General features: G+C 50.2%; 8 protein-coding genes across 8 annotated transcripts; 5 read left to right on the top strand and 3 right to left on the bottom strand.

The window, feature by feature from the left end:
* Positions 1-369: 369 nt before the first annotated feature.
* CPAR01_11206 (heterokaryon incompatibility protein) lies at positions 370-2,469 on the top strand (the record flags this gene model as incomplete). Its single annotated transcript, XM_060495465.1, has 2 exons — positions 370-758; positions 843-2,469. 2 exons carry the CDS (start codon positions 370-372, stop codon positions 2,467-2,469), a joined length of 2,016 nt encoding a protein of 671 aa, XP_060345813.1.
* A 56-nt stretch (positions 2,470-2,525) lies between these two features.
* CPAR01_11205 (lactose permease) lies at positions 2,526-4,499 on the bottom strand (the record flags this gene model as incomplete). Its single annotated transcript, XM_060495464.1, has 7 exons — positions 2,526-2,726; positions 2,800-3,230; positions 3,287-3,537; positions 3,589-3,740; positions 3,841-4,107; positions 4,161-4,273; positions 4,325-4,499. 7 exons carry the CDS (start codon positions 4,497-4,499, stop codon positions 2,526-2,528), a joined length of 1,590 nt encoding a protein of 529 aa, XP_060345812.1.
* Positions 4,500-6,945: 2,446 nt separating this feature from the next.
* Positions 6,946-8,045, top strand: CPAR01_11204 (uncharacterized protein; the record flags this gene model as incomplete). The annotated part of the gene is made up of 3 exons (XM_060495463.1): positions 6,946-7,419; positions 7,489-7,672; positions 7,735-8,045. 3 exons carry the CDS (start codon positions 6,946-6,948, stop codon positions 8,043-8,045), a joined length of 969 nt encoding a protein of 322 aa, XP_060345811.1.
* Positions 8,046-9,202: 1,157 nt separating this feature from the next.
* On the top strand, positions 9,203-9,633 carry CPAR01_11203 (uncharacterized protein; the record flags this gene model as incomplete). Its single annotated transcript, XM_060495462.1, has 3 exons — positions 9,203-9,252; positions 9,336-9,411; positions 9,475-9,633. The coding sequence occupies 3 exons, from the start codon at positions 9,203-9,205 to the stop codon at positions 9,631-9,633; spliced, it is 285 nt and encodes a 94-aa protein (XP_060345810.1).
* Positions 9,634-10,159: 526 nt separating this feature from the next.
* CPAR01_11202 (uncharacterized protein) lies at positions 10,160-10,756 on the bottom strand (the record flags this gene model as incomplete). Its single annotated transcript, XM_060495461.1, has 1 exon — positions 10,160-10,756. One exon carries the CDS (start codon positions 10,754-10,756, stop codon positions 10,160-10,162), a length of 597 nt encoding a protein of 198 aa, XP_060345809.1.
* A 1,759-nt stretch (positions 10,757-12,515) lies between these two features.
* CPAR01_11201 (FMN-dependent dehydrogenase) lies at positions 12,516-14,062 on the top strand (the record flags this gene model as incomplete). Its single annotated transcript, XM_060495460.1, has 3 exons — positions 12,516-13,764; positions 13,827-13,900; positions 13,976-14,062. The coding sequence occupies 3 exons, from the start codon at positions 12,516-12,518 to the stop codon at positions 14,060-14,062; spliced, it is 1,410 nt and encodes a 469-aa protein (XP_060345808.1).
* Positions 14,063-14,269: 207 nt separating this feature from the next.
* On the bottom strand, positions 14,270-15,747 carry CPAR01_11200 (UMTA; the record flags this gene model as incomplete). Its single annotated transcript, XM_060495459.1, has 7 exons — positions 14,270-14,309; positions 14,364-15,005; positions 15,074-15,114; positions 15,165-15,231; positions 15,288-15,422; positions 15,481-15,530; positions 15,649-15,747. 7 exons carry the CDS (start codon positions 15,745-15,747, stop codon positions 14,270-14,272), a joined length of 1,074 nt encoding a protein of 357 aa, XP_060345807.1.
* An 831-nt stretch (positions 15,748-16,578) lies between these two features.
* On the top strand, positions 16,579-17,121 carry CPAR01_11199 (uncharacterized protein; the record flags this gene model as incomplete). Its single annotated transcript, XM_060495458.1, has 1 exon — positions 16,579-17,121. The coding sequence occupies one exon, from the start codon at positions 16,579-16,581 to the stop codon at positions 17,119-17,121; it is 543 nt and encodes a 180-aa protein (XP_060345806.1).
* Positions 17,122-21,450: the final 4,329 nt, after the last annotated feature.

Raw genomic sequence — 21,450 nt, 5'->3', positions numbered from 1 at the left:
ACCTACTTTTCACTCTAACTCAATAATATCGGGAGGATCTCAGTGTTTGCGGTACTCCAAGATGACAGTGTCTACGACTCCTCCTCACAACTTGGCCGCCAGTTACTTAGTGGATTGCTCTCAGTCCAAAGGAGCCCGACTAAACTTGGCGTATTACCTGCATATTTAGGACATTTAGCGGTTCAATGACCAATAGGATCCTTGTTATGCACCCATTCCAAAGTCCCACTGACTGGCATGGTGTCAGCTGTTCGTGGCCGGGATGCTGGACCACGCTCACTTCACAACTTCATGCTTCCCGTGCCTTCTGTAAGGCAATCACTTCAACGTCTCGTCGACTAAGATATTGGGAGGACGTACGCCGCAATCATGTCCCTCTGCCAGATCTGTTCAACGCTCAACATTGAGCAGCTAGATGCCACAGATGTCCGCTTTCACCCCAGCCTGAAGGCCCTCCAGCAGAGTGCCGATGCGAAATGTCCCTTCTGCAACCTATGCTATACCCGCGTCATGGATGACATTCATCATAGCGTCACGGACGCCCTTCTCAATGATCAGATACCGTCAGGCTACGAGGAAGAGACGTTTGTTCCGAGCATCTGGCTCCATGGCGAGGTGAGGCAAGGCAACCGCGGCGTCGGCCACCAGCTCCCGGGATGTGCCATATGGATCTCGTGCGGCAGAATGCATCCTGATGTCGGTATGGAAGAGACCAATCGCCCCGGGATGCCATTTGCCTCGCGTTTGTCTCTTTTCGCGTAAGACCTCCAAGTTCAAAGTTCTTTTAGTCCTTATTCTTGGGCCAGGACTTGGCACATTGCATGAGAACTGAACATTTGCAGAAGCCGTAAAACGCCAGCAGCCCGCAGATTCATCGAACGATACATCATTGCGGACCATAATCCTAATCTCTACATAGACCTAGCAGGTTGGCGTTTGAAAAAGTGCAAAGACTCTCACAAGCTCTGTACACCGAGGTCCTCGGAGATGCCAACTCGCGTCATTGAGGTTGGCCGCATCGGCGAAAAGCCGAGACTGATAGTCACGAGTGGCCTTAGGGATCCATACATTGCTCTTTCCTATTGCTGGGGGCCCGGTAAAGATACGTTCACCCTAACGCATAAGACCAAAGATGAGCTTCTGGATGGCGTCACAGAAGAGAAGCTTACCCAGACTCATCGAGAGTCCATTCGATTCGCACGCACGCTCGGCATTGCGTATCTCTGGATCGACGCCCTTTGCATCATACAGGGCGATGCCAATGACTGGGCTTTCGAATCGCAACGGATGGCACACGTCTATGGCAACGCGGCTTTGACCATAATTGCCGGTCGTTCAGACGACGCGCGCAACGGCTTTCTTGCAAATGGACTTGATCAAAAAGTCCCTCCATGCACCTTGCCGCTGAGCCCAGACACCAAAGACACAATCGGCGTCTGTCTTCCGAGATCTACCCTCATCGGGCCGGTGTCCACGCGCGGGTGGTGTTTTCAGGAAGAAAAGCTCTCAACGCGGGCTATCATATTCGGCCAGGAACAGACCATCTACCAATGCCGAGAGGAAAAGAACTGGGAAGACGGCCAAGTCGATTTCCAAGACCTCAAGCCCACTTTCCTGACTCCTGGTTTCTCCAGGGGCGTCCCCCATTCCGCGGCTGATAAGGAGACCACCCTCTCAATGTGGTACGACTTCGTCGACTCGTTCACAATGAGAGCTCTATCGAACCCGCATGACGTGTTCGCCGCCATCGCATCCATCGCGATTCTTGCGAAAGACGTGCTCAAGTCTCGCTATCTTGCGGGCATCTGGGAAGACGATCTGGTCAGAGGCTTGCTGTGGAAACCACGTAACCAAGTGCATGCGTTCTTCAACACCTCAGTGGCGCGTCCGAAACCAACTCCATTTGCCCCAGCGCCGGTGATTCGCGCGCCGTCATGGTCCTGGGCGTCTGTAGAAGGTCCCCTTCGTCGCATTTACAATCCGAGAAAATCGAAACTCTTCCAGGACAGCAACTACGTCAAGATAAAACCCACGTTGGGAACCAGGTGGACAGCCGCAGAGGACTGTGATGTGACTGTCCTTCACATGCCGTCTTGTACGCTGCAAATCTTGGGGCGCACGGCCAAGGCGACTCTGATCAAGACGGGCGTTGTCGAGTGGTTTGAGGCGGATAAGACAAGAAAGCGATGGCTACCTTACAAAAAGATGCTGCCCCACTCAGTCTTGCTCGTCTCGAACGGGCAAAAACCAGATACGACGGGCAACGGAGACAACGTCGTTGCTGTGGGGTGCTTTGATGTGCCAGAGGAAGCAGCGCAGTTCGAAGAGGTATGGGGTCTTCGGCTGATTGACAAAGAGGGGTTGATCATTGTCCCGCACGAGGGCAAGTGGAAGCGGGCTGGGTGGTTCTGTTTGAGAGATGAATCTTGGCTTGAGAAGAAGCCCGAGGTTGAGATAGATCTCGTCTGATTTGGACGATCTAAGGCAAGCCATGCCGCGACTTATATTTCACGGAAGAACTTGTCTCAGGCCGCAGCCGTACTGGCCCTCATGATCACTTGCTGTCTCTTCTTTGCCTCTACCGAAGCCTTACGAGGGCTGTCTGCTTCGAACACTTCATCCAGCTCTTCCAGTGTGAAACCCTTGGTCTCAACAAAGAAGAAGTACATGAAAACCATTTCGAAACTGTCCCAGGCCACGAAGAAGACATAAAACCAGTACCCAATCTGTTAGGGATTGGTTGCATCAGTACACCAGCACAGCATATCCCATCATGTCAGTATGCGGAGATGTACTCACATTCGAGAGCGCAATAGGCCCAACAAAAGTGTTGAGGAATCCCGCCGCACCTGCCGTAAGCTTGAAAGTCCCCATCGCCTTGGCACGCATCTTGTTGCTGACAACCTCGGCCGGGTAGATGGGCTGCATCGGCGTGAAGCCCGTGGCGAAGATGGCACCAAAGACAAAGATGAAGACGATGCTGACAGTGGACGCCATCTTATTGCCGTAGTCTGTGTAGGCTGCTGAGCAGCCGGCGACTAGGGCTAGGCAGACTGTCATACCTGCGGTGGTGGAAATGAGCATCTTGCGGCGACCGACAACGTCATGAAGACGGGAGCCCGCGGTCGAAAAGACCCAGCCAATGACGGAGTAGACGATATTGAGTATCAGTTTCGTGTTCGTATCGGTGATGCCGACGCCCGCAAGCATGATGGGCAGGTAGTACGAGACTAGCATGTGTCAGTTGCTTCAGGAGACAAAAAGCCTGTTGCATCAAAGAACTCACTGATGTTGTTTCCACTGAACTGCCCAAACCAAGAAAACGCTACATTGAGCATAAGTCTGTACCTGCTAGACCGGCTCTCGACGAGGACCCTCAAGTCGAAGAGATCTTTCCACGAAGGTACGTGGGCTGGATCAAGCGAGTTGATCATTTCCTTCATCTGCAGGTCTACGAGAGGATGCTCGAGGTCTCCGTTGGTATGATAGATTGCGATGATATGTTTTGCCTCGTCATGTCGGTCCTTGGCGACGAGCCTGTCGTAGGGTCAGTCAAACCTTCGAGGCCGTGGTTGAGGGACAACTGACCATCGAGGAGATTCGGGGAAGAACTTGATCAAGACACACACAAGCCCAGGGCACACCATCTGAAGCCATAACGGTATTCTCCAATCCAAGTCTCCGCGATCACTCAGGTAGCGGTGGCACGCGTATACTGCCGATGTTGCCAATATTGAGCCCTACATGAAAAGGGCGACGGTTAGCACAAGCCTCAACAATTCATTTCAAGTCTCAGCCTCCCACTCCAGTCCCTCTCTTTATTGTTGAATTGTCACGTACCACGTTGTAAAAGGTGTTGTAGAGGCCTGCGACAGTGCCACGATATCTAGCAGGCGCGATCTCGACCAAGTAAAGGGGTGCAGACGTGTGAGCACAGGTAGCAAAGAACGACAAGATGAAGCGACCGCCAATAAACATAGGCAGACTCGTTGATAGTGCCGTTATTATTGCCCCGATGCAAACGCCCAAACAGCCGAAGAAGATGTGCCAGGTTCGACCGTACCAATCTGCCATCCAGATGAAGAGGGCACCACACATTTGACCGACCTTGACCCAATATTAGCAACCTTAATTCAATACGCTCTGCCACCGAATTGTACCTGAAAGATGGCGAACACGATGCCAGTGCTCGCGTTGCCCTTTGCAGGAAGCCCAAAGTACTCCGTGTAATTGGGTAATGCGTTGATGGACCCTAGAAGAGCGCTGTCGTATCCTACGTCGAATTAGCCGTTGAAAGGACAGTACGAGAGCGGAACTTCTCTACCATTCATGGTCGAACAGAAGAACAACACTGTGGCAAGGAGGTATAGCCTGATGTATCCGGGTCCTCGCGGGTCGGGTTTGTTTGTTGCCATGATCGTGGCATAGGTATCAACACCGGTGTCGGCATCGTCCAAGTGTTTGAGGACGGGGCCGTCCTTGGCGTTGTCCCTATCCATCGTGCAAACAAATCAATGGGAATGTCTTTGCGTGAGGCTCGAAGGGCACTGGAGCCTATCCGCCGAGTAATGCGAGATGTCACACTAGATCGTGGGAAACGATAACCCCAGGCTGTTCAGCCCACGAGATCCCAGTGACGGGAGGGGGTGGAGGAAGGAAGTTGACGATCTTGAAAGAGAGATCTAACAGCAAGTCGCTATCCGGCTGATCAAGTGTCACAACATAAACTGCATATGACACTGATTGTAGCCGCAATCTGGCAACGACAGTGCCCCGGATTTTAACCAACCCCGGAAAGCATCGACGCTGGGTCCATGCGGGGATATAAATTGTCGGGGAAATACTGGGCCTGTGGCACCATTCTCCTTGTTCCCTGCTGGGCTAGACAAGTGTGGCATGGATCGTAATGGACAATGTTCCAAAATAGCTCCCGGTCTTGAGGAGAAAGTACTAGCTAGGCCTACTTACATACTTTTGATCCGGCATGTAGAGTACAAATTCAGATCTCGTGCTGTGTGCTAATATGATCAGTCTAAGTCTGAAGTTGCGCACGGGCCTTCGCGATGGTCAACTCCGTCGCTGTTATTCGCACGTTGTTGACACTCATTGCAGGCCCTGGACTCTTCTAACCTTTCCAAAGTTTGTTGAAAAGAGCGAATATTGGCAATGTCAGAGGACATTGCAACTATCAATGAATCGCAACAGAATGGACGCTCATCAGTGGCTTCTGGCACTCATATGGACTTTTCATATTATCCCAAAGTCAGTGCGTACATGACTTGCTGCGAACGCGAGTCGCTCATGAACCAACAATGCCATTGCCGATCTCTGATCATGGACTATTCAATTTCCCAGACTAATGGGACAGCTCCTTCATCAAGTCAGAGTTTACAATGTATTTTTGAATGATGTCGTAGAGGAATATGTTGAAGCCTCTGTGATTCAACGCCCCATTATGTCTCACCATGTGGATCGCACCTTGTAAGTGCTGCTGCGTCGAAGCAACATCACCCACCAAGATCTGTCAGTTGTCGAAGTTCAGTTGAATGAATCCGGAATACTCATGCAAATAGCATAGTTGTACTGGCTCACCTCACCTTGTGGCAGGAAAACAGCTATTGTGATAATCGAATCAATAATCGGTGACCGCATTTTCAGGCATGAAATAGCATCCATGAGCAGCCGCGCACAGGCGACTTTGTACTGTAAGGCGAGTTGTGTATAGCGTGCTTTCTGTTGCGGAAAACAATGCGACAAATGCCGGCTAGTTACGAGGAAGGGGCCGTTTAGAGCGCTGCTGCTGGTTGCGGCCAGCTGAATGAATTGATGGTTGAGACTCCTCGTGCAGCCATCCAGAAAACCACTCCGGGTTGGCTCATAATTCGAACATGGCATGACATTGTGCACGTCTTTGAAGCAAATGTTAGTTATCTAGAGGCTGATCTTCGATCATTTGCTGGCAGGGTTCAAGCAGAGGACTCGGAAGGTTCAGAATCATCTGGAATAGATTCGCGGTTCTCACTTACGATAGTCTAGAAGGAAGTCTTCAACCGAACTAAGACGCCTCGCAAAGCTAGAAAAGGGGTCTCTCCTGGCAGATCCCAGGGGCTTAATCAGAGTAGAATCAGCAGTGACTTGGACGTCGGTTGATCTGACAGCTTGATACTGGAGAATTCGCTGTCGCCTTGCTCTTGCGTGTGCCGTCGTGGCTACATGAGAATGAGCTCGACGTTGTGACTCCGTTGACGCAACATTCGAGTTGTCCTGTTCATGCACATAGATGAACTAAATACAGCCTCTTTCGACTGACATGATAGCGATTGTTTTGACAGTCTTACGAAAGGCATGGCTGAGATCTTGTGCAGAAAGCTCTTGGGTTTGTAGATGCCCTCTTTCACGGGTTGCCCGCAAATTCGTATCATTTGTCAGCCGTTGTAGGACATAAGCCGCAAATACGCGAAGCAGTGTTTGTAATCGGATGGCTTACCATGAAGTCTTCAGCACAACCAGAGCAGCAGTAGCAGAGGTTCATGCGGCTCATCTGTCCAGGTCAGCAACTAACGCTGCCAAGACTTGCTGCTTCCAGATTGGGAAACCAACTGCTGGGAACCAGCTCAAGGCGTCAATGTACACTCCAAGGTTTCTTACTGGCTTCGATATTTTGTAACTGCACTTCCGTGGCAACTGTTCCTACCTTTGAATCCTACCGTGATGTCAATGACCCTGTCAAGGCATGCTCTTTCTCAACAAAGCATAGTCCGGGTTTGGACCTAAGCGACTGGTCAGTTCAAAAATGCTTCTCATAAGTTCCCACTTGATTTTGAGAAGTATATAATGCAGGCGTTGAAGCGAGAACACAAGTTTATTCCCAGTATCATTCAGAAAGCAAAAGAGAAAGTATTTCAGTCTCTCTCGAACTTCACGCTCTTCGCATCTTTCTTCGCAATGTCTAGCCTCAAAAGCAGAAGTCCGAAAGGCTCCTGGGTCCTTGTCACCGGTGCTACCGGCCACATAGCAGTGCATACGACCAGACAACTTCCTGAACATGGTTTCAGGGTCCGCGGAACCGTTCGAGATCTAAACAGGGCTACATGGCTCACCCAACACGTTTTTAGCCCCTTTGCTGACCGAGGCGATCTCGAACTCGTACAAGTCCCGGACCTCGGCGCCCAACATGCCTTTGATGAGGCGATCAAAGGAGTATCGGCAGTCGCTCACATCGCCTCGATTCTTTCCTTCTCCGACAGTCCCCAGGATGTAATACCTCCAGCCGTCGACAGTATGGTCTCGATTCTCGAGGCTGCGGCTCGCGAGCCGTCCGCCAAGTCGATTGTCTACACCAGCTCTATTGCCGCCACCGTTGACCTGAGTCCCGAGGTCACCGCACATGCAGGGCCGGACGCCTGGAACGACCACGCAGTCAAGACTGCTTGGGCTCCGCCTCCGCACGCCCCTGATCACTGACACATAGTCTACCGAGCCAGCAAGGTCGAGGCCGAGAAGACCTTGTGGGCCTTTGTCAAGAAGAACAAGCCTCACTATACCGTCAACGTCGTCAGTCCGGCGACTGTCTTGGGCGAGGCTCTTGGCCAGAGACATCTAGTGTCTCCATACCCATTGGTGAAGAACCTTTATGATGGAAACGAAGAGATTGGAGCTCTGCTTCAGGCCAGTAAGTCCTCCTTCAATACACACCCGTCCTTTTCAGCGACTGATAGCAATGTGCAAACACAGTCATCCATGTTGACGTGAAGGATGTTGCTTTGCTCCATGTTGCCGTGGTATTGGATCCCGATTGCAACGGAGCACGACTACAAGCCCAGGGTGAATACTGCAACATGAATGACATCCTTGCCATCTTGCGGAGGCTTCACCCGGAGAAAAAGTCTATGAATGACTTCCCAAACCAAACCGAACTTAGGATCACCGCTGAATACGACCAACTGGTTGAATTGCTCCGCAAGAGGGGAGGCCAGGATGGATGGACTCCGCTAAAGAACAGTGTCATTGAGGAGATAGAAGGGGCTCTCAAGTGGTTTCCCTGAGTCTCCGACTGATCATTACCTAATGCCAACGATTGAGTAATTAGATGAGACAAATCTACAGATTCAAGCTCTCAGAGTGCTCGTGTATGGTTGAAATCCGAGGGTGAATCCTCAATTATCACCTGGATGTCTGTGGCAAAAGTCATTCGCTTACAGCCAACACCTCACTCGTAATCACATAGGTTATCTACGTCCTGTTAATCTCTTTTCTAAACTCGTAACTTCCCTGAGTTGTCTAACAGTCCTCCACCATGACCATTGCCTGCCTTAGTTTCGAAACACTACAATACCATAGAAAGCTTCGTCTTATGAAAATTGTGCTGCGTTGTTTGTGAACCAAGCTTGCAGTGGGTATGGAACGGCGCGCATGACCTCGAAAAAATGTTGAGATCTTCATTATGTCTGGCAACTGAAGAAAGACCCATTCAGTGGCAATGCTATTTGGGGGTCCCGAATCGCAAGGTCAGAGGGTGCGGTAGAAGTCAACACCGCTTCTCATCACCCCTTCCCCTGTTTCTGAGCGCATGGTTACCCGAACAAGCCTCAGACGAGTCATTGAAAGAGGCAGTGATTAACGCGGGAAACCCGATTCCGCAGCAACTTGATGCTAAGCCTGTTCACTTGACAACTCACGATTGTTGTCTCGGTCTCGTGAGTTTGTCTGAGAGTTGGTTATAGCATACGTAGATAGTTGCTTAATTGACATAAGGTAGCCTAAAGCACGATCCTAACAGCTCACATCTCATAAAAAAAGCATCTTTTGTGGATGATACAAGCAGAGAGGGGCAAATGCGAGGGAGCACGGGCTTCCGCTCTAACGGCTATGACTTTCCGTACCTGGGGACTTTCGCTATCGCTTTCGCGACACCTTCATACTACTCTGTGGAGTTCACGCTGTACAACTTAGAAGGGGTCTGTAGATCTTAGCCCTGCCTTACTGAAAGGGCGGAGCGGATAGCGATGCCGACTTCAGGACCGCTCAGCCTTGTGTGTGTAAAAGTGATCAAGAACTCGCTATAAATGTCTATAGCATCCTCCTTCCATAAAAACATCACAACTCACATTCCAGATCAACCTTCGCAATCACTTTGTCAACTCTTCATACTTTACAGAAACTCCTGTCTTTAAGATCAATCGCCCACTCACCAACCCTCAAGATGCAGTTCTCTACCATCATGACCACTTTTTTCCTGGCTGCTGCGACCAGGTAAGTCAACCCAGTAGATACAATCAAAACCACACTGTTGGGTTCGTTGAATGTCTTGTTCGATCATTTGCTAACAGTGACAGCGTTGCCGCCAAGAAGCACTCCGAGCTCCACTGCATCACCGCCAGTGGTAGCGGCCAGTTCATCGTCGGCTTGCCCGTAAGCTCGCACTCCAAATTCATCAGATAGAAGTTGAGCGCAACGGAACTGACAAAATGATAGAACAACGACGTGACCAGAAAGACTTGCCCCGGCTTCTGCTCTGACTGCGTCCTCTCCAACAGTGGAACCACCATCACCTGCAAGTCTCCCGGCAAGTTGATGGAGGGCGGCGACTTCTCCGACGCCTGCATCAAGAACGGTGGATCCGGCAGCGAGTAATTCGCCGCAACTTACGTGTGAAGCGGCAACTGTAGGCCAGTGTTAGGAGTAAGGTTCTTTCACTCATGCATTACATCCAACATGATCCACGAGTCATCAAGTTGTAAACAGTGTTGATCTCGAACTGAAATCAGGACGATAGAAGTGTTATGGGTACTTCTTTCAATGAAAGCTCTGCCTACATATTCTACTAGCAGTGAATTTAACTCATGGAATGTTTTGATCTTATTGTGTATAATTAGTCCTTCGATTTTAGGGTAGGTATGCTTATCGAAATTTCCATGTCAAAACCGGTGATACACGAACTGGTTCTCGCTGACCTCTTGGGTGAACAAGATCTTTGTTGCCACACTGTGTAACTCGGGTGCCTTTTTGGAACCTCACGCAAGAGAGCTTTGATTTCGACATTATTATGACGGCGGATTGAGAAGAGATTTTCATTTGATTTTATCAAGGATCAGTACCAGTCATCCTTCAGGCCGCTATGTCCTTCTGCTTCACAAACGCAACTGCGATTAGAGATGCTTCATCTATGACAAGACGGATCCCCGCTCAACGCCCTGTTGATGCCGTAAAATCGATACTGAGCCAGCGGCGCTTTTGGCCAATTGGGTAGCTTTTTGCCGCTCTGGTCGCGGAAGACCGCATCAGGATGGACATCCAGTATGATGTAGTCATCGCCAAGGAATTCAATATTCAACTCCCGAGCCCCATCCTTTCTATCCGTGGGGATCTTGTAAGTTCCTGTTCTTTGAGGGCACTTGAATGATTCAAAATCCAGTTGGATGTCATCGTCAGGGTCTTCTGCGCAATCTATGGCTAGACCCCCTGACAAGACCCTGTCAACCTTCAATTCCGTTGTTCCTCTGAGCGACGGGTATTTCATGGCGCGGACTGAGTTCATGTCGGTGAAGTCGATTATCCTAGACACTCGAATACCATCTGGATCCAAGGGAGCTGCGTAGTCCTCGGAAAGCAAGTCGAACTGCGATAAAATGTTACGGCTCATGTAGTAGAGAGGTTTTGCTTCGTCTCTCGTTCCGTTTCGTATCAGAGCGTCGATGGCCAACTTGACTCTCTTGAGTTTGTCATTATTTTGCCGGGCCATACGTTCCATCCTCATCTTTTCTTCAATCTTGTAATGTTTACTGGTTTCGGGGAAGCCATTCGCGCTTGAACATCGCTCGTTGGTATTTTGCTTCGCGGAAAAGCCTTTCTTCTTCGTCATCGCCCGTGTACTCTCGCCAGATGGGCGTCTCACACTCACAATCAGAACCATCTTCTTCGTAAATACACTCCCCCTTTGAGGGCTCAATGTCAGAAAGATCTTCTGCAAAGGCTCTGCGACCGTGATCCTCGACCGACCAATCTAGCCATTTCATGTGACGAAAGAATCATTCTGGGCGATTCTTGGGGTTGTATTGTGGCCGCGTGTATGCCTTTGAAAATGGACCCTTGTGCTTTCTTTGGTGTTGATTCTGTTGTTGCTTAGATGCATGCTCCTGCTTTTGCGCCTCTTGCCTTAGTTGATGTAGTCTTTGCTGTACCTGGCGATACTGCTCCTCCTCCTGTTGCTGGTGAGCCTCCAATCGTTTTGTCTTCCTTCGTCTCTGCCCCCTACCCATATTGTAAGAAAGTACGCAGGTAATTGCCAGAACCAGAAAGTATCAGATTAGAGTTAGAGTGTGTGCCAGAAGTGTAAGACTATATCAGTGTGTAGGAAAAGGATAAAATCGTTGTATCTGAAGTCACAATCCTGTTGGGCCTCTCCTTCAGTTGCCTAGCAACTGGAGCCTCAGAAAGGGGTTGGAGATTTAAAGTGGAACTCTGAAATTATATCACGTTATCTCGGCGCATTCGGTCAAGACATTTGCCAATCCTTTGATTCAGTGAGTAAAATCAATCATCGTGCACATTATTGACGGTGAAAGAGTTATCTCAAGCCATATTCCCGGCTATTTCTCTTGTGCTAAGAGAAAAATTGGTGGGTTGCAACCGGTGTGCTACAGCCTGCGCCGCGACTCACTGACCAGCCCGACCAAGTCCCCACAAGCTAGTCTTCTTACACCGACAGCATCGATAAGGCAACGTTGAGTTGCAACTTCATACGTGGATTGACTCAGTACATGTCTCACTAAAGTCCCTTAGCTGCTTGAGCCTTGGATGCAGGTCGAGCTCACGAGATTGTTAGTAGCTTGCTAGAGCAGATGTAGGATGGAGAATGGACAACCTGTGGTCGGTGAGACAGTGAGACTAAGCTTCCTCTTCTCGAACCTCAGAGGGTCTACTCATTCCTTCTACTAGTTCAAAGCCTCCATTGAATCATTCGCCGGTTTCGAGCAAGGATTCAACTGGTTTCTCTACCGCATCTGCGGATACTGCTGTACAAACGGTGAGTCCAGACTCTGGAGTGAGGATTTGGGGTTGACCAAGATGGTGGGGAGAAAGGTGGATTCAACTGCGGAGAGCTTGGGGAACGTGCCACATCCCACCGGGGATATGAAAGCCCGCATCCAGAAGAGGCAAATGGGATCATAAACTCCCGACCGAGTGCATATGTGGGTATCGTGAGATACATGCCACAGACCACCCAGAGGTACCAGGTGAAAGAGGTTCCGCATTGTGCCTTGTCACTTCAGCGTATCGTGACACCAACCTGCAAGAATTTAGCAGTCCCATGCTGTGCTATTAATCTCATTCATCTGTAGAAGCAAACGATGTTTGAAGCGACCCTTCTGTATTCATGATGAGTCGAACGTGGCCGCTCTCCGAAGGTGCCTTCCTTGTGCGTCATGACGAAACAATACAATGCTAAAAGTTCACAGTCCGCCGACATCGAACTATTGATGATTGTTGGATGGCCATTCATGGCGTAGTCTACGATGTGCGTTTTCTGGCCCTCTTACAAGAATCACAAAACTCACCATAGGCGGCAGATCACATCATTCCTCCCCAATCACCCGGGCGGTAAAGCCATTCTCCTAAAGAATGCAGGCAAAGATGCTAGCGAAGCGTTTGATGCCGTCCACCCAGTTGAGGTTTTGGAAGAGTATCTCCGGCCTGGCCAGATTATGGGAACATTTGAAGTCACAGAAACGGGAGGCAGGCTGCAATCAGACATGCCACCTCCGGACGCACTCGCGAACCCATCGCCATCACCAGATAAGTCAGATGACGTACCTCCAGTGTCTCAGATCCTGAGTATCGCTGAAATGGAGCATTATGCCTTGCAAAAGATGAGCCCGAAAGCCATCTCGTACTACGCCTCAGGAACCGATGACGAGGTCACTAAAGTTGGGAATGGCACCATCTTCCATTCCATTCTCCTGCGGCCACGGGTTTTTGTTGATTGTACCCGGTGCTCCTTATCGACGAACCTCCTTGGAAATGCAGTCGGCATGCCAATCTTCGTTTCGCCCGCAGCCATGGCCAAATTGGCGCACCCAATAGGCGAGGCCGGCATTGCAGCAGCGAGCTCCAAGTTCAAGGGCTTGCAGATCATCAGCAAGAATGCGTCAATGTCTCCCTCAGCAATTGTCCAGGCCGGCCCCGACGCGACTTTCGCATGGCAGCTCTACGTTCTGAAGGATATCGAAGCGACCGAGAGGACATTGGCACAGATTCGAGCCGTTCCCCAAATCAAATTCATCGTGCTCACACTAGACGCTCCGTTCCCCGGCAAACGAGAAGCAGACGAGCGATTCAAGATGGCAGAAGTTGCGGGAGGCGCCCCGCCGGGTGTATGGGGCACGGAGTCGGGACTCACGTGGAAGAAGACGCTTGCCTGGCTCGCCAAGCATACGACTCTCCCGATAGTGTTGAAAGGCATTCAGACACACGAGGATGCGTATGCGGCGACCTTGTTTCCGAGCGTAAAGGGTATCATTATCTCGAATCATGGTGGACGGGCTCTGGATACGACAATGACGCCTGTACAAGTGCTTCTGGAGATTCGGAAATTCTGTCCAGAGGTGTTTGACAAGATTGATGTTCTCATCGATGGAGGTATCAAAAGAGGTACAGACGTCGTCAAAGCTCTGGCCCTGGGAGCCAAGGGTGTCGGCGTTGGAAGGGCGGCGCTGTACAGCCTAGCTGTTGGGGGACAAGCGGGTGTTGAAAGGGCATTGCAAAGTAAGTTCAACCTCATCGCCAGATTCATCCTTCGCGAATCGTAAGCTGAAGTGGTTCTTTAGTTCTTGCAGATGAGACCGTCACCGCAATGAGACTGCTTGGTGTTGAGCGTGTGGATCAACTTGGACCAAGACATGTAAGTTCAGAATCGCCCACCTTGATTCCATCGTCGATGATGGCGACATTTCTGACATTGTTGCTATTACCTTAGATCAACACGAATGGTTTGCAAGCACAGCTTTACGGTGGACCATCCGGCCTCGAAGCGATAGATGCAGAGCTGAAGTCAAAGTTGTAAAATTTGTATTGCAAAACATCAAGGGGCAAAGTCGAAGAAAGTTGAGGCTTGGTTGAACAGACAAGGCCTATGTTTGTCACCCCTATCTATCTCTCAATTCGTTACGAAGGAGGTGGTGTGAGACCCACTCAATCTGACCACCCTACTCGATGCTAGCCGTGGTCAACAAAGCTGTCAAATAGTGGGAAACGCATTGAAAAGCCCAAGCTAAGATGATCCCTCAGGTTTGCGTCCGTACACGTTTTGCCTATCTCATGTCAGCAGAGCCTTGTCTAGACCACAGAAACCATGATCAACTCACAAGTATATGACCGTCTGGAGCTTAGGGTCCTTGAGAGCTTTGCGTGCCTCGGCAACGAACACCCCCGCCGATATGCTATCCCAGTCCATCACCTGAGTCAACAGAAACATGGAAAAGCCTTCGAGAGACTGGTCGTGAAACTCCAGGTTGCAGATGCCAACCTCTTTCAGCGTGTGGTCCTTGGGCCAACCCCCAATAGGCACAGGCCAGCTCTTCTCGACAACGTCGACGAAGCCGGCGTCCCTCATAGCATCGGCGATTTTGTGGCCCCCTCGTGACTGATCCATAGACTTGCCGAGGCGGTTTGCAGCCTCGAAAAAGATCTTGCCCCACCTGCGGTAGACGTGGTCTTCTGGGAGACTGTCCCCATACGCTTGAGAGCGGAACTCAATGTCAAAATCCTTCATCTCAAAGTATCCCCCAGGCTTGAGGTGATCGTAGATTTGTTTGTAGAACGCAGGCCAGTCGGAGATGCAAGCCTCCATGTGGCGGAGATGAATGAAATCGAAATCAGGAGTCCATGTCCATGGCTGTTCGACATCATCGATTTGAAACTTGCAATTGGGCGGCACCCAGCCAGGCTGGATAGGCGAGATGTCGACACCCGTTACTTCGGAAGACGGGAACTCGTCAGCGAAGTCACTGCGTCCCTGTCAGTTTTGGCTTGGTTCAAGAGAGGCATTTCAGGTGGAATGAATCAATGAACTTACATTGCCCAGATACCAGTACCGGTTCCTAAGTCGAGGACCTTCTGTTCAATTCTTCAGAACCGTATCTTGACTGGAGATGGAAGCTTCTTACCAACGGTCCATCCCCGAGCGGTGAAAGAAAAAGCTTGTCGCCGAGGAGTAGCGTTTCCCAGTAATGCCTTCAAGAGCGTGAATTAGCCAATTGAGGATTTCAAGGAAGTTCCCTACTACTCACGCGAGATCAAGGCCCTCATTTTGCTGCTCGTCGTTCGGACCCCAGTAGTCGGCCTTTTGCGTATAAGTACGACCATGAATTCTGCGGTATTCGGTGATGCTCTCGGCTAGCGATGCAGTCGACTGAGTCGCAACGCTTTGCCCGCCTCTGTTAGTGTTGCGTCTCACTTGGAATTCGGGAATCGAGCACAAACCTCTCTGTGTCCGCCAAAGAATCATGATCATCGGCTGCGACAATAGGATTCTAGCACTCAATGACTTGTCAGAATATCGATACTTCCCCGCCACACTCAAAGCAAGTTCCCCCAGAAACTAAAGTCACAAGCCCTAAAATAGTTTGAGTTTCGCGCGAAGGTTCTCACAGGGTCGTTCGCTACTACCGCAGGCTCAATCGTGGCCGCAGCCGGGGAGGCTGTAGGAGCAGTCGCAGGAGCGGCGCTGGGCTGAGTTGAGGCATCCATTTTATGTTTAATCACGTCAACGTCGTATCCGGGAGGATAGGTGTAGATGTGACCGTCGAAGAGACTCCAATGCCAACGCCGAGAAGATCAGGACATTGGAATAATCGATTATCATGACGGAAAGAGGCGAATTTACCCCTCCCTCCATCGGAGGAAACTACCCGTTGTTGGTTGTTGTGTCTTGGCGAAATCCTCATCTCGAATGGAAATAACCCACCATACCCTTGGGACGATCACCAACCAACGAACCAGCGCTTTCACACCACTGTGCTTGAGAACTCGTCGCTAACCCCGATCCAGGGGTCTTCACCGGTCTCCTAACCCTAAGTAAGCACATTGAACGGTCGGCGCCATTATCGTCCACGTAGAGAATACGGGGGGAGCCAGCGTTTCCACAATACTCCGAGGGATAATTGCCACGCTTTAGGCGCAATATTTGATCTGTCTAGAAATCCGAAATCTTGTAGGCAGAATTAGGACGATTATCAAATTGATCACAGCGCGTAAATTGATACAGGCCGTTACCGTCAAGTGTCAGATACTCAACACGCGATGCCCTTGATGTGCGTGAACACGCACGTCTGGCACTCCGCTCTCAAATCAGCCCTCATTCATAACTTGACCTCAGAACGAACAACTTGGAGATTACCTCGTTCAGGCTCTTAGATACCGGTGCTTAGATACCGGTGAGCGAGTCAGTTGTGCAACAATGGAGTCTCTCCGACGGGCATTCAGGAACCCGAGCTCACATACAATTTCACTCATGCTGGTGGTCAAGTGATGAACTGCTTCTTGCTCTGGAAAGTTCGAGGGGCAAGACGCGACCGAACCATGCAATCAAACAGGTCGAATATCACTCTCTCCCTCGACCAGCGCGTGGAGACTTGTACGCGCCATTATGATGCCGAGTACCGAAGCCGTTTGCGCATCGCTGACAAGGCCGAGGCCGCTTCGTGGTTCCTCGCCGAGCGTATCATGGATCGACATTTTGCGCGTAGGGCTTTCGTAATTGATCGTATCAAGGAGGACCGAGACGGAGACGAGGACGAGTCCGCCGCGATGGCCTCATGGAAGGAGTCGCTCAGCAATGTGGATCAAGAGCTCAAGGCCGTGATGCAGCCTGACCTGAGCAATACCGGGAGCTTTATCGAGATCAATTGGCAACCACGCAAGGGGATATGGAACTTTTGGAACCGTGAAAATTGCGGCCCTGGAGATAGGATGTCCTCTTGCCGCTTCGGGTTCGAAGCTTTCGGAGACAGATTTGAGGAGATGAGGGATGCTATCGAAGTGTTTTACAACCATTTCGTTCCAGGTGGCATACTCGATCGACGGGTAGATCAGGCTCGGGCGGCTCGACTCGTAGCCTTGTAACCATCGGACGTTGGCCGGAGAGTTCTTGCAAGGGAAATGAATAACGATAGATTAAATTCCAGGCAGCAGTCAGTTCAAGCCCGCCATCGCCTTATTCGGCATTTAGAACGCAAGGAAACGGAAGTCGAGGCCCATATTAACTGTCCGCATTGACAAAATCGGAAGCTCAAGGTGGGTTGTCACTTCTTGTCTTTCATTCACTTTGACCAATATGTGTGACTGGCAAAGGATGGGCCTTATCCCAGTCATTCGATTGCTAATGATCCTTTACGATTCGAAAAGTGTTGACAGACCGTTGGTCGAATCCCACAGATCCCTTTATCACCCACGAATGCCTCTGGCATTTTGCTAGCCAGCTAAAATCTAGTGAAGGTGCCCAATGTTTTGGTTTACTATTCTTCGGCGCATCTAGCGTTCGGCATCCAAGTGCCGCTTCGCTAGCTTTATCACTACCCTACTTAGATCATTCGCACTTAGCGTCGTCCTCGCGGAACATGCGTCAGTCGTGGACGTGGCCCAGTTTTAGCTTCAAAGTCCGGAGGAAATTCCGATATACGCCACCTATTCGGCATTGATACTTAGGTATGCCGAAGAGCTTTGGGTGCTCTTTCTACACAATCGAAGACACTAGATTCATTTGACAAGTCGAGGTTCGTGCATTCAGTCTCGGGGTTGAGAACTGGAAAGTTATGGGCAGAAGCTACTTGATTTGTGGAGGATGATACATAGAAGCCATTGACTTACGATGAATTTAATCATCTTGAAGCAAGACAGATCCCCCAAATTTCATTCATCTTCTACATCCCCATATTTGATCTTGACCACAATGAGATGTCGTAGATTTATTTGTAAACAAGTGTTCCGATAATGGAATTAATAGTTCGGAGCTTCCAGCGATGCAAGCGGCCATGGATGATGGACCACCAGGCCCAGGCCCAGGCCCAGGCCCCCCTCCAGGAACATGCAGCCTACCCCCTCTGTGACGATGACCCCCTGAGACCGGATTTAATTCACTACGAAAGCGTCAACAGGCTTTCTATCCTGGCAGAAACATGCTTTCCAGAAATATAGAGCAATAAGACCCACCCCCTGAGAAAGTATCAACGGCCTTCAGCAACCCCTGAGCGCTGACCACTCGGCCGTATGGCTCTCCACGACACCGTTCTCAGCAACTTAGCAGCATATATCTCGAAGACATCTAAAAGACTTCCGGATTACTCTAGAATTGCGTTTTACTTTCGCTTGTATCACCTAGCTTAAGGTAGTAGATTCAAGTCAGCCAGAGATTGAGCAAGCACTCGAACGCCAGAACCAGGTGCCGCTCCGCACGTTACCAACCGAACATTCCGTATTGTTCATGAGCGATTCATACGTCTTCCATGACCGAATGATCACAAAGAGGTAGGCCAACATCAGCCCATCGACAAATCGAGGATTTTGTGTGCAGGTTGATCATGCGAGCTTGTCTGAAGGATCTTCTCTCTGACCTCCAATTCTTCTCAAGGAAACATAAGGTGCTTCAAGTAATGACGTGTTGCTGGAACTGGAATGGTCATCAAGAATCAGCAGTTGGGGCCAAATCTGCTCCCTGTGAAAAATGATCCCAGCACGCCTACCCCGTTCCCTTCTCTCGTTGGCGTCACTCCTGTTGATCCATTTCGAATCTTGGCCGCGGTCGAACAATTTGATCACCTTTTGACCCACAGTCAGAAGACTTGAGAGCCTGATTTGGGGTAAACATTGGACACTCGATGATGATCCAATTGAGACCCTAGAGTGTGATCGAGCCAAACTTGTCGAGAGAATGTCATCTAGTTCACAGCCCTCGGCATCGCACGACAACTCCACATGCTGCAGACTAGGCACCAGAATTAAGGTAAGGCGCAGCTTTCAGGTATCAAAAAGTCTACCAAGCAGGCTCACATGTGATGAAACAACTCAACTCTGGCCTCTCGATGGTAATCCTTCTGCACATGGTTCTCGGCATCACCGTCTCCGCTATGATAAGTCACCTTAGCAAGAGACTACGACGTCTACCTCGGCCCCCGAGTTACAATCCGACGGAGCCGAGAGCAACAGCTAGTCATTTTGTCTAGGAACATTTACATTGCTCGGTGAGCAAGGCATCACTTAGCTACAACTTTAGTCATTATTCATTAGAGGCTGTTCATTTAAGTGTGTTGCGCAATGGATCGACCGACAACGATAAGAGTTTCCCTTAGCTACCCCTATTTACAGAGGATCGCTTGGATTACCTTAGTGAGGGGTTGATAATGAACCTGCTAAGCAGTGAGCACTGAGGTTACCAGGGCGCATGCAGCATCGTCTCCAGGGATCGAGACAGGGTGCAAGACATGGTGGTACGCAGTCCACACGAATCCTCCCGTACGTGCTCTTGGTTGTCCATCTGCTCGGTGTGTCCGTGTACTGGGCACAGATCAAGCCACATGGCTAGTTCCAAGCTAATAAAGTAACAACTGGACCTTAGGGTCTTCTCTTTCCTACACCGCATTCTACTTCGCTTTCAAAAAGAGTAATCCGGTTTATCATTGCACATTTCATTCGTTCTATGACCGGCAGTCCGTCCCCCCTAGAATAGTCCATGATGTGCTTCTTGATGGCGGCGGGTCCTGCCGCTAATTAATCTGTCTCGAGCGCCTCAACTTTTGTATGGATAAGGCAGGGAGGAGCAATTGAAACAATGCGGGCGTTCCTTCAGTCTCCGCCTTGGATCCTTTGGGAAGCTTCTCGCTACTTGCTCGAAGCCATGTATCCATTGGTATATGGGTGTGGGCCGAGGCTGGATTGCCGGCGATGAAAGCAGACAAGGTCGTAACTCGCAAGGGGTTGGTCAAGCATTCATCCCTTCGGCACGAGAGGCAGCCTCACATCTCGGGCCTTTTGGAAAGAAATTAGAACTGGGTCGATCCGGTTGCTCGCGGGCCCTACCCGGAAATCGTAGACACAATATACCACACGAGGCACGTGGGTTGCTATCTCATAGACACACAAATGAGCGTGGCTTATTGTAGGTTTAGAACTGTCCGAGAAGGACTGTAGTCACTATTATGGGAATGGTCATAGAACGGGCATATGTCTCGAAAAGCTGAGTTTGAGGAATTCACTGTCAGCCTTTCCCCGGAGATTGGATGCCATGCAGAGAATCTCAGTCGGGCTCTAGTCTGCATCCTTCTCGATGAATTCTTTTTCAGATGTTCAATGAATCAGGCAGGTCATGAATCTACAGCGGATGTACGCATCGGGGAACCCGTAGTTCTTGTAACGTTGCGCTAGTACGGATACCACGGACCATGGATCGCAAAAGGTCATAGGCATGTCGTGGTGGAAGGTGTCTAGCCCTACCCAAGGTAGGTAAGGCAGTTGAATGACCATGGGGCTGAAACTAAAAGGGGACATTGTGGCGGCACTTGACGGTGTAACTACGGAGAGAGATCGTATAAGCAAAAGTTAGAATGTTTGTTGCCTAGAAAGAACCATACCACAACAACTAAGGTCCACAGTGTTTCAATCAGGGGCTTGGGGTAGTGGTGGGCAGTTGAGGAGAGGTCTGGGGCGGGCTTAGGTTACTCTGGGCTCGCTTTGACGTGCTGGAGATCATCGGGCCGAGCTGGAAAGTGGAACAACTCTTTGGCCAATCTCTTAGTCGGCATCGTAGACATGAGATGTAGCCAAGCCAATGTCAAATGCTTGGTGCCTGGAGAACGTGCTCAAGGCATTACCAGTTGATGTTTGACATTTAACGTTTTGGTTATCAGAACGGGAAGGCGACAAGTATAACACTACCTCATTGTGGCTTTGTGAAGAGGGTAAAATTGTAACTTCATAGGTAGATCCATCCCTCACTAGGGAGTTGGTCAGGCAGCCAAATTTCCAGGTTCTTTTGAGACTCAGTTTGAGTGTGGATGAAGGAAGGGAACCGGACTGGAAGTGTCAAAAATGGGCGATCTGGTCTAGGCCAAGGGGCCCAAGGTTCAAGGCCTAAAGGTGCCGCCGGGTCGGGTGAAAAAGTGGTCTTGACTCCTTCCCAAATAGAACCACCAGTGCCACCCCTGGTCTTCCTAAAGGTACTTAGTCCAAGTACTTGGTGTAAGTAGTTTGTACCGAGTTTTAGTGCAGAACTCCAACTGGCAACTGCCAACCTAACCCCACACTCGGGTTGCTCCTTCCCCATGTTCATCACAGGCGCTCCTCGCACTTTCCCCGCGCCATTCCCTTTGACAACTTCCTCCTCGGCCCCTTCTCTTCCTCCTCCCGTCCTCCTCATCCTCAAACTCCTCCTCACGGGCAGTTCAACGTCACCCTTTCCGT

This window comes from Colletotrichum paranaense (assembly GCF_030867605.1).
Source record: "Colletotrichum paranaense strain IMI 384185 chromosome Unknown Scaffold_9.1, whole genome shotgun sequence".
Lineage (NCBI taxonomy): Eukaryota > Fungi > Ascomycota > Sordariomycetes > Glomerellales > Glomerellaceae > Colletotrichum > Colletotrichum paranaense.
This window is presented reverse-complemented; position numbering and strand designations above follow the sequence as displayed.